This window comes from Monodon monoceros, unplaced genomic scaffold (genome assembly GCF_005190385.1).
Source record: "Monodon monoceros isolate NGI ecotype Baffin Bay Population unplaced genomic scaffold, NGI_Narwhal_1 Super_Scaffold_21, whole genome shotgun sequence".
In the NCBI taxonomy this organism is placed as follows: Eukaryota; Metazoa; Chordata; class Mammalia; order Artiodactyla; family Monodontidae; genus Monodon; species Monodon monoceros.
Genome location: NW_021703778.1, coordinates 90,808,487 through 90,819,853, shown reverse-complemented (window position 1 = coordinate 90,819,853; position 11,367 = coordinate 90,808,487). Strand labels below are relative to the sequence as shown.

The following is an 11,367-nucleotide window of genomic DNA, read 5'->3' as shown; positions in this document are numbered from 1 at the left end:
AAAATCCTCTTTAAAATTGTGTCAAAAAAATACCTAGGAATTGAATTTCCCTGGTGGTGCAGTGGTTAAGAATCTGCCTGCCAACGCAGGGGATACAGGTTCGAGCCCTGGTCTGGGAAGATCCCACATGCCACAGAACAACTAAGCCCGTGCGCCACAACTAACTGAGCCTGTGACCTATAGCCCGTGTGCCACTACTACTGAAGCCCATGCACCTACAGCCCGTGCTCCGCAGCAAGAGAAGCCATCGCAGTGAGAAGTTCACGCACTGCAACAAAGAGTAGCCCCTGCTCGCCACAACTAGAGAAAGCCTGCGCGCAACAACGAAGACCCAACATAGCCATAAATAAATAAATATAAGGTACTTAAAAAAAAAACCTAGGAATAAACTTAACTAAGGAGGTGAAAGACCTATATGCTGAAAACTATAAAACATTGGTAAAGGAAATTGAAGATGATTCAAAGAAATGGAAAGATATCCTGTGCTCTTGGATTGGAAGAATTAATATTGTTAAAATGGCCATACTACCCAAAGCAATCTACAGATTTAATGCGATCCCTATCAAAGTAACATTTTTCACAGAACTAGAACAAGTAATCCTAAAATTTATATGGAATCACAAAAGACCCAGAATTGCCAAAGCCAATCCTGAGGAAAAAAGAACAAAGCTGGAGGCATAACCCTCCCAGACTTCAAACAATACTACAAAGCTACAGTAATCAAAACAGCATGGTTGGGCTTCCCTGGTGGCTCAGTGGTTGAGAGTCCACCTGCCGATGCAGGGGACACGGGTTCGTGCCCCGGTCTGGGAAGATCCCACATGCCGCGGAGGGGCTGGGCCCGTGAGCCATGGCCGCTGAGCCTGCGCGTCCGGAGCCTGTGCTCCGCAACGGGAGAGGCCACAACAGTGAGAGGCCCGTGTACCGCAAAAAAAAAAACAAAACAAAACAAACAGCATTGTTTTGGCACAAAAACAGACATGTAGATCAGTGGAACAGAAAAGAGGGCCCAGAAATAAACCCACACACCTATGGTCAATTAACGTATGACAAAGGAGGCAAGAATATACACTGGAGAAAAGACAGTCTCTTCAATGAGTGGTGTTGGGAAGGCTGGACAACCACATATAAATCAATGAAATTAGGGACTTCCCTGGGGGTCCATTGGTTAAGTATCCGTCTTCCAATGCAGGGGATGCAGGTTCAATCTCTGGTTGGGGAACTAAGATCCCACATGCCATGGAGCAACCAAGCCTGCATGCTCTAGAGCCCATGTGCCATGACTAGAGAGCCCGCATGCCGCAACTACTGAGCCCATGTGCTCTGGAGTCTGTGTGCCACGACTAGAGAGAAGCCCGTGTGCCGCAATGAAGATCCCACAATTAAGACCTGATGCAGCCAAATAAATAAATAAATAAAATTTTAAAAAATCAATGAAATTAGAATACTCCTTCACAGCATATACAAAAATAAACTCAAAATGGTTTAAAGGCCTAAATATAAAACATGACATCATAAAACTAGAAGAGAACATAGACAAAACATTCTCAGACATAAATGATAGCAATATTTTCTTAGATCAAGTCTCCAAAGGCAAAAGAAATAAAAGCAACATAAACAAATGGAACCTAATCAAACTTAAAAGCTTTTGCAGGGACTTCCCTGGTGGCGTAGTGGTTAAGAATCTGCCTGCCAGTGCAGGGGACATGGGTTCGATTCCTGGTCTGGGAATATCCCACATGCCATGGAGCAACTCAGCCCGTGCTCCACAACTACTGAGCCTGTGCTCTAGAGTCCATGAACCACAACTACTGAAGCCTGCATGCCACAACTACTGAAGCCGATGAGCCTAGAGCCCGTGCTCCACAACAAGAGAAGCCACCAAAATGAGAAGCCCACGCACTGCAACGAAGAGTAACCCCTGCTCACCGCAACTAGGGAAAGCCTGTGCACAGCAATGAAGACCCAACACAGCCAAAAAAAAAAAAAATTATAGAAAGCTGTTGCACAGCAAGGGAAACCATCAACAAAACAAAAAGACAACCTATAGAAGGGGAGAATTTGCAAATAGTGCAACTGACAAAGGGTTAATATCCAAAATATACAAACTGCTCATATAACACAATATCAAGAAACCAAATGACCCAAACAATAAATGGGCAGAAGACCTAAATAGACATTTTTCCAAAGAAGATATACAGATGGCCAACAAGCACATGAAAAGATGCTCAACATCACTAATTATTAGAGAAATGCAAATCAAAACCACAATGAGGTATCACCTCACACTGGTCAGAATGGCCATCATCAAAAAGTCTACAAATAAATGCTGGAGAGGGTGTGGAGCAAAGGAAACCCTCCTACACTGTGGGTGGCAATGTAGATTGGTGCAGCCACTATGGAAAACAGTGTGGAAGTTCCTTAAAAAACTAAAAATAGAGCTACCATATGATCCAGCAATCCCACTCTTGGGCATATATCTGGACAAAACGAAAACTGTAATTTGAAAGGATACATGCACTCCAATGTTCATAGCAGCTCTATTTATAATAGCTAAGACATGGAAACAACCCAAGTGCCCATCAACAGACAACTGGTTTAAGAAGATGTGAGATATATACATATATATAACACAATGGCATAATAGCCATAAAGAGAATGAAATATTGCCATTTGCAGCAACATGGATGGACCTAGACATTATCATACTAAGTCAGATAGAGAAAGACATATTATATGATATCACTTATATGTGGAATATAACAAATAATATAAATGAATCTATATACAAAACAGAAACAGACTCACAGACATAGAAAACAAACTTATGGTTACCTAAGGGGAAAGAAGAGAAATTAGGAGTATGGGATTAAAAGATACAAACTACTATACATAAAATAGGTAACCAACAAGGATTTACTGTATAGCACAAGGAACTATATTCAGTATCTTGTAATAACCTGTAATGGAAAATAATCTGATATATATATATATATATATATATATATACATAAATAAAACTGAATCACTTTGTTGTACACCTGAAACTAATACAATATTGCAAATTAACTATACTTCAATTAAAAAAATAGTGTGCTCGGGGCACACTATCACCTATTCTGCCTTTTAAAAACTCTCATTTAACATCCTATTTGCTGGTACAATCTGTGAATTGTATGGTAAGAATGGAGGGTGAGAGAGCTGTAGGTTTCCACCACTGAATCAAAAATACTTACCCTGGGGGACTTCCCTGGTGGTCTAGTGGTTAAGAATCTGCCTGCCAATGCAGGGGACGCGGGTTCGATCCCTGGTCCGGGAACTCAGATTCCACATGCTGCCGGGCAACTGAGCCCACATGCAGCAACTACTGAGCCAACTACTCAAGCCACAACTGCAATGAAAGACCCCGCGTGCTGCGACTAAGACCCAATGCAGCCAAAAATAAATAAATAAATATTAAAAAAAGAAATTGAATAAAATGTTTAATACTAAGAAAAAAAATACCCTGGTCGCTTTCCTGACCCACTCAGTTCTTCTGAGCTGTGTCAGACTGAGAGGTCAGGCAAAGGAAAACACGCTCTTCTGTGCATCTCCTCCACTCTCAATCCCCTACCAGCACTACTTCATTTCTGATACCAGACCTGGGGGTTTTCCACACAGCAAACAATTCTGCAACACCAGCTCGGTGTCCTACAATTTAACTCAAGCCTGGCACTGTCTGCCTGGAGATAGCATCAGATCCCACAGATCAATCCCACAAGACTGCCCCCACTTCAGATGCCGGTTGCAAATCCAGGTGTTACCTGTCCTTCTAACTGAATGGCTGTAGATCACAGGTTCCTATGACCCTCTCTTTGGGTTAGATTAATTTGCTAGAGTGGATCACAGAACTCAGGAACACAATTTACTACTAGATTACTTGCTTATTAAAAATGATATAACAAAACCCAAATATATACTTACTCTAAATCACCATATCACCTTAGACCATGGTAATACCCTGGATAAAAAGGAAAGTGAAAATTTTGGAGTAAAAATAATATGGAGCAACACGCATTGAGTGCTCACACATGCCAGGTGCTGGCTAAGGTTTTATTTCCTTCAATCCCCATCAGTACCTACAGAGTAGGTACTGTTATTCCCAATTTGACAGTTAAGAAAACTGAGGACCAGAGACAGGGTACCTGGGGTCACCCAGATGGTATAAGGTGGAACTAGGCTCAAATCTGGACAAGCTGGGCTTAGAGCCCATGTCTGAGAAGGTTTTCATCCCTCTGGAATCAGCAGCTTCATGAAGCAACTTCATCATTTAGCTTAACAAATTCGCATGATCCCCTGGCTCCTAAAATGCACCCTTCCCTTGTTTCAGACAGTGGTTCCCACTAACACCAGGAGTTGATTACAGTGACTGGAATGAGGAGGAGGAACAGATCATAAGGAGATTAGAAGTGACCATCTGAAGGGACAATAGGAAAGATTAATTTGGGAAAGTTTCACAGAAGGAAGACACCATGTGTACATCATGTGCAAATCATGTGCAACTCTGCAAGGTGGAAGTGATACTCTCTCATCACCTCTTGTGAGCTGGTACCTCTGTGGGCATGACATCTGCAGCCCCTCCCTGAGGGGATTTTAGGAGGAAAGATGGGATGGTTGCTGCTGATGTTGGAGAGGAACTGGCTGAGGTGGGTGGTTTACTATCTGGGAGTGTCCCGCTGGGAGGGAACGAGATAGATGTTGGCAAAGATAAGCAAGGAATGGGAACAGGTGAGACAAGTTCCTGGGAAGGTGGCCAAGACCTCAGGGCCAACTTTTGTGCAGATTCCTATTTTGAGAGGGTCAAGGTTGAGCCCTTGTCTCGCAGGATTCCTCCTCCTCTGAACCCCAGGGTGCCCTGGCCTTTTCCAAGAGCTTTACTTCTTCTACCTACCTTTGCAGAGAACCTTCCATGAGCCAGGACTGTGTTGGTTCCCCGGGGCCTTCAAAGATGAAGTCTGCTCTCTGGGAGCTCTCAAGTTCTTGGGAGGTAGGATGTCAAATGCTCATCAACAAGGAGGCTTTGGGGTTGGACTGCCTGCCTTGGGCCCCAGGCTGTACAACTTGCTGCTGTGTCACTGTGGCAGGTTACCTAAATTTCCTTTGTTCCAGTCTGCTCATCTGTGAAATGATATTTACCTCACAAAGCAGCAGAGAAGTTTATAATTAGAATGGATGTAAAAGCACTTAGCAAACTGCCTAGCTCATGGTAAGCACTCGATAAATGTTTCTGTTATAAGCATGAAGTGGGAGGGACAGAAGTGAGGTAAGGGGTCTGGGAGCACAGAGGAAGGAGTGCCTAACTCTGCCTGGAGCAAGAGCTGGTTACTGATGACCTCACTAAAGGAGTTATTTAAACCAGGGGCTTTGGTCTAGTTGGGAGGAAGTCAGAGAATGGGCATCTTGAAGATGTTGCCCAGGTGATTCTGATATGCTATCTGCCCCTGAGCCACCAAGAACCATTAACTACTCTTTAAAAGTAACTCTTTATTGTTAAAAATTACATTTCATAAGCCTTGCAAAATAGAGAAAAGAATCACCATCCCCCAATCCATCTCTCATTAGTATATGATGCCCTGTCTTTTTCCTCATGAATTTTGTTTTTGTTGTTTTAATCATTTTTTTAAAAAATAATTTATTTATTTATTTTTGGCTGCATTGGGTCTTCGTTGCTGCACTAGGGCTTTTTCTCTAGTTGTGGCAAGTGGGGGCTACTCTTCGTTGTGGTGTGCGTGCTTCTCATTGCGGTGGTTTCTCTCGTCGCAGAGCACAGGCTCTAGGCGCTTGGGCTTCAGTAGTTGCGGCACGCAGGCTCAGCAGTTGTGGCTCGTGGGCTCCAGAATGCAGGCTCAGTAGTTGTGGTGCATGGGCTCAGCTACTCCACGGCATGTGGGATCTTCCCGGACCAGGGCTCGAACTCGTGTCCCCTGCATTGGCAGGCGGATTCTTAACTACTGTGCTACCAGGGAAATCTCAATCGTTTTAATTATAGTGCATGTGATAGTTCCTGTTTTGCATTTTTGTCTTACTATGCAATCATAAGCATGTTCACTACATTGTTTTCCTAATGGATTTTTACTTTAAACTGTTTTTCCTAAATATAAGTGGTTTATGTTCTCTTAAAAAATTCCCAGTCTGAATTGGTATAAAAAAGAAAGTGCAAGTCTCAGTAGTCCTACTACTCAGAGATAATCACTGAGCATTTTTATGTGTTCTTCTAGATTTTTTTTTGGGAAATAAACACATATATACTTTTTAAGTTTAAAAAGTTATTTTAGGTTATTTTATAATCTGTTTTTCACTTAATTATATATGCATCATAGATAGGTTTCCAAGTCAATAAGTATAGTCATACATAATTGTTTCTAATGACTGCACAGATTTAATTTTATGTCTATATCAAATTTATGTAACTAATCATTTATTGCAGGATTTTTAAGTCGTGTATACATGTGTGTGTGTACTTCTCCACCATGTGGATAATTTACTTAAACATTTAGCTATTTTTGGATATTTAAGTAGCACTTCTTCTTTTGTTTTAGCTATAATAAGTAACAATGCATTGAAAAATCTTGAGGAATATGGCTTTTCCCATATTTTGAATAATTTCATGGAGTGGAAGTATTGGGTCAAAGGGCAGGGACATTTTATGATTCTTGATTTGTATCACCAAGCTGCTTTTTCAAAGGGTTGTTTGTGCCAATTCTGATACTTTCAGCAATGTGTTAGTACCAGTTTCTCACCTCCCACGCCACTATCAAAGGTGGTAGATGGAGGGGGGATATTTTCCCTAAGCAGCAAAGGAGGTGGACTAAAGGAGACAGGATAGAGAGAGGAGAAGAGGGGAGAGTGAACATGGGGAATGGAGGGAAGGAGAAAGAAATAACCAGAAACAACCATTTGCCTGTAATTTTTTCCAGTGGGAAAAGTAATTCATGCTCCTTGTAAGAAACCCACTTTTCCATAAATATTTACATTTAATATGGAAAGTCCTCCTCTGGTGACAGGCTCTGCTAACAGTTTATGTATATTATTCCATATTATTTCTTTTACTAATATTAATGTATAACTTGTTTTTAAAGATCTAGCTTCATACTATACACAACATAGTGAAACATTCCTACTGGAGATTATATCTTAGGCACCTTTGGAATGATTACTTTAAGTGTGCAGGTAATTTTTAGTTTAAATATCTAATTAGGATCGAATGAGAAGCAATACTGCCCCTTTTCCCTGCCAGAGGGCTCTCCCTATTCCTCATCAACAGTCCCGACCTAAGCAGCAGTCCCTCGGAGCCAGTTCTGCGAGGCCTTCTGCTGCCTCTGTTTCCCTTTCCCCTGGCTGCTGCTTAGGGGGTCAACCCCAGGCTACCTGCGGACCCTCTGTGGGTTGGGAAGCCAGTAGCCAAGGGCGAAGGCCGGTAGCTGCTCACAGCCCTCTGGGGGGCCTTAATTGGGCCCTCCTTGCCCTCCACTTCCAGAGCCTCAGTGCCTAAGATTAACCCAACCATTGTTGCAAAACTCTCCTGTCCAGGCAGAACGAAACCCATCGCCTTGGGGCAGGACTGACCTGACTTTCCTGTCTTTATGGCTTCTCTCCGCAGGTCGGGACACCACTGCCAAAGTGACAACGGCAGTTCCAAGCGCTCTGACCTGATTTTCGCGGAGCCTATTTGGGCTCAGGAAGTCCCACACCTGGCCTGGGGCGTAGCCCTCACGTGACCCGCAAGCTCTGACCGCCCGGTCTGACTCAGTCTCTCGGCTTCCGCAGAACACCTTGTCAGCCCCGTGACTCAGTTTCTCCATTTGCTCACGCGCGCCAACAGCGTGAGGCATCTGTGCGGAAGGCGGAGGTGCCTCGGACGCTTCTCCAGAGTACGTGCTCCTGGACGAAACCCCAGAGACGGGCGTTTACGCCGCCCAGAGCCCTCCTTCTGGACGTGTCCTGCACTGGACCTGGTAAAGAGTCCGTGCTGCCTGGGGTGGCAGTGACTCGGCCAGGTGCACTGGCAGGACTGCTTGAGAGACACCCTCCTGGGGCCGGCCCGCCATGGTTCTTGAAGGGCCCAGGCCGTAAAGGGGCTGATGGGGAGACGACCGGTGCCCTCGTCCGTGCCCACTGCCGGCCGCCTGACGCAATCTGGGGCGTCCTTGCTGCACGTCAGAGCTGGGGAAACTTCCCCAGCCGTTGCATCACTCCTCCCAGGTTTGCTACAGAGGTGGAGCCGAACCAATCAGCAGGCGCGCTGGGCCCAGCGCAGGACGCGCAGTTACCCATTCAGGGGTCGGCGCGGTCAACCTGGCAGCAAAATCCTAAGGTGATTGGCCAAAATGGAATTTGCCCCGCCCCAATAACCGCGGCAGCTGGCCGCGGTGGGTGGGGCTTCCCGGCCGGAGGGTTTAAAGGGGACCTCGGACCGGGCAGCGCAGCTGGAGCAGCCAAGCGGTGCCAGGCCGGGTGGGTACGTCCGTGCCTTCCGTGCCCGCGTCGGAGACCAGCCCCGGAGGCCGCCCAGGCCAGTCCCTGTGTCCGGCACCATGAAGCAGGAGTCTGCAGCTCAGAACACCCCGCCCCCCTCGCAGCACCCCCAGGACGACTGCGACCCCCAAGCGTTGTGGATTTTCGGGTACGGCTCCCTGGTGTGGAGGCCCGACTTCGCCTACAGCGACAGCCGTGTGGGCTTCGTGCGCGGCTACAGCCGCCGCTTCTGGCAGGGAGACAGCTTCCATCGGGGCAGCGACAAGATGGTGAGCATCTGCCCATGCCCGGGTGAATGACGGGGTGGGGACAGGATAGTGGGCACCGCGCTGGTGCCCTGGAATGTCAGGGTCTATCTGGGCAGACGGTGACTCCGTCCCGATGGGGGAAATATGTAAACCTTGCTTACATATTTTGGCTTAAATTTGTGTGCCCAGTGGGTCACTGTGATGGCTATAGGCTGATCCTGTGGATCACCGTGTTGATGAATATTTCTGATTATCAATCTGGGCCACTGCCATGTGTCTACTCCTGTTACATTTATGCTTCATCCCCCTGGATGAGTGGGGCTCTCTGAGGCCTGGGACAGAAGGGTTACTAAGAGTTTTCTCTACCGATGATGGCAGAGCTCATTTCTAATTTGTTTTTTTTTCAAAATCTCTCTTCCCTCCTCAGCCTGGTCGTGTGGTGACCCTCCTTGAAGATCGTGAGGTAAGTGCCAGAGTCAAGAAAGAGACCCAGCGTGGAGGGGTGCAGACAGACAGAGCTTGTGGATCCTTGGCTGCAGGCTAGATTAGATGCCCCGCTGGCTGAGGGGAAGGGTGGGTCTAGCTAAGTGCTTCTCATAAGAATCACCTGAGGATCTTGTTAAACTACAGATTTTAATAAGATTTAGAGTGGCCTGAAACTCATTCCTAACAAGCTTACAGGTGATGCCATTGTTTCTCAGACCATACTCTGAGTAGGATTTCTGTTCTTTCTGGGGCTAGACCACCTTACCAACCCGTGTTAAGGGAGGATGAGGGCTTGATATATTGCTACTAGAGGGCTCACCAGCGCTCTGCCCACCTCCCTTACAAGCACAGTACTGGGGTGGGACTAGAAGGAGCTGTGTGACTGACCCCAGTGCCCATGTTTTCTCCTAGGGCTGCACTTGGGGTGTGGCGTACCAGGTGCAAGGTGAGCAGGTGAATGAGGCCCTGAAGTACCTGAATGTGCGGGAGGCAGTGCTTGGCAGCTATGATACCAAGGAGGTCACCTTCTACCCTCAAGATACCCCTGACCAACCACTCAAGGCATTGGCCTACGTGGCCACCCCGCAGAACCCTGGTTACCTGGGCCCTGCGCCTGAGGAGGCCATCGCTACGCAGATCCTGGCCTGCCGAGGCTTCTCTGGCCACAACCTTGAGTACTTGCTGCGCCTGGCAGACTTCATGCAGCTCTGTGGGCCCCAGGCACAGGACGAGCACCTAGCAGCCATCGTGGATGCTGTAGGCACCATGCTGCCCTGCTTCTGCCCCACTGAGCAGGCTTTGGCACTGGTCTGAGGGGCTGAGCCCCTACATGGACCCAGGGGCCAGGTCCCCACTCCAGTGCACACAGACAGACTTGATATAGCTGGAGCCCACTGAGAAGACTTGGTGGGCCAACAGGGGTCTCTCTTAAGCTCCTGCCTGTCCGCCAGCCCCCAGATCTCCTACCTGACACTGACTTACTACTTGAAACTTTATTTATTGCACCATGTTGGTGTGGTGGGCAGGGTGGGGGGCCTGCCCTAGATATAGGGGCCCTGCTGAGCGGTGCCCCACCCCAGGTGCCTGGTGCCTGACCAGATTCCCCCCAGTGCTGCTGCTATTCCCATACTACCCAGGCCTCCACCTCCCCAGGGAGCCTCCAAGAGCCTTGACCCTCTGCCCCCCACTCCAGACCTACCATTCCCTAGCCCCAGAAACAACACCCGCCAAAGGTCCCAGCTTGCTGGTGAGGGTAGGAGGGAGTGAGGAGAGGGGGCCCTACAAGAACTGAGGCCCCTGCCAGCCCTACTCATCCCCCAGGCCCCCAGGGCAGAGCTGGATCTGGAGGCCAGACACAGCTGCTGAGGCTGGGCCTAGGCCTCTTACCCATTTGGCTTTGTTTCCCTGTCCTTCTGTCTGTCTGTCTGGGCCACTCCTGTCTGTCTGTCGGTCTATTTCTGGGAAGCTCATCGGTATAGGCCGTGGCACCTTCCCAGTTTGTCCCATACTATAATCCATAAACTGATCTCATTATCGGTGCTGTGCTGGAATGTGGTTCTTTCTTCAGATGGGGGTTTGGGGTGAGTGAGGTGCTGAAGCCCTGGAAGGCTCATAAGAGGGGAAGGGGCTCCCTCTTCATCCCCATGCCTCTGTCCCAGAGAGGGGGCAGCTGAGCAGGCAGGACTACCAGGTTACATCGCTCCTGTGATCGCGATTCACGTCTTAGTGCACACAAAGAATGCCCCCGCTGAGGCATGCAAATTCAGCCTGGGCAGCTCTACTTGGCAGCCCTGTGAGGAGTCCTTGCCACCGACTTGGTACCCGGTGTCTCCTCCCAGCTGCCTTGAAGGGGCTGCCAGGCTTGCAATTCAGACCAGGTCTTCCTCCAGTTGCAGGGTCAGAAGCTGCCTCTTCTGACAGTGAGGCTGGACCTCTGGCTTCCTGCTAAAGGAGCCATGTGGGTTAAAGGAGCTTAAAGGGTAAGGTGATGACAACTTGTAAGACCATGCTGACAGTGCAGGCCTGGAGGACCTGGTGGCCCTTTGAATTCCGAGGTCTAGGTGCTCATTCTTGCCTCTTGTGCCTGTGGTGTGGGCTGTGCTTTCTCCGTTACCCTGAC

At 47.8% G+C, this 11,367-nt stretch overlaps 1 protein-coding gene across 1 annotated transcript; it reads left to right on the top strand.

The window, feature by feature from the left end:
- Window positions 1-8,517: 8,517 nt before the first annotated feature.
- CHAC1 (ChaC glutathione specific gamma-glutamylcyclotransferase 1) lies at window positions 8,518-10,756 on the top strand. The gene is made up of 3 exons (XM_029239067.1): window positions 8,518-8,783; window positions 9,190-9,225; window positions 9,660-10,756. The coding sequence occupies exons 1-3, from the start codon at window positions 8,574-8,576 to the stop codon at window positions 10,059-10,061; spliced, it is 648 nt and encodes a 215-aa protein (XP_029094900.1). The 5' UTR covers window positions 8,518-8,573; the 3' UTR covers window positions 10,062-10,756.
- The last annotated feature ends 611 nt before the right edge of the window (window positions 10,757-11,367 follow it).

Coding starts and splice junctions, on each gene's coding strand:
- CHAC1 (XM_029239067.1), top strand. CDS start 8,574: ATGAAGCAGGAGTCTGCAGCTCAGAACACCCCGCCCCCCTCGCAGCAC. Junction 8,784..9,189: donor ATCGGGGCAGCGACAAGATG/GTGAGCATCTGC, acceptor TTCCCTCCTCAG/CCTGGTCGTGTGGTGACCCT. Junction 9,226..9,659: donor CCCTCCTTGAAGATCGTGAG/GTAAGTGCCAGA, acceptor GTTTTCTCCTAG/GGCTGCACTTGGGGTGTGGC.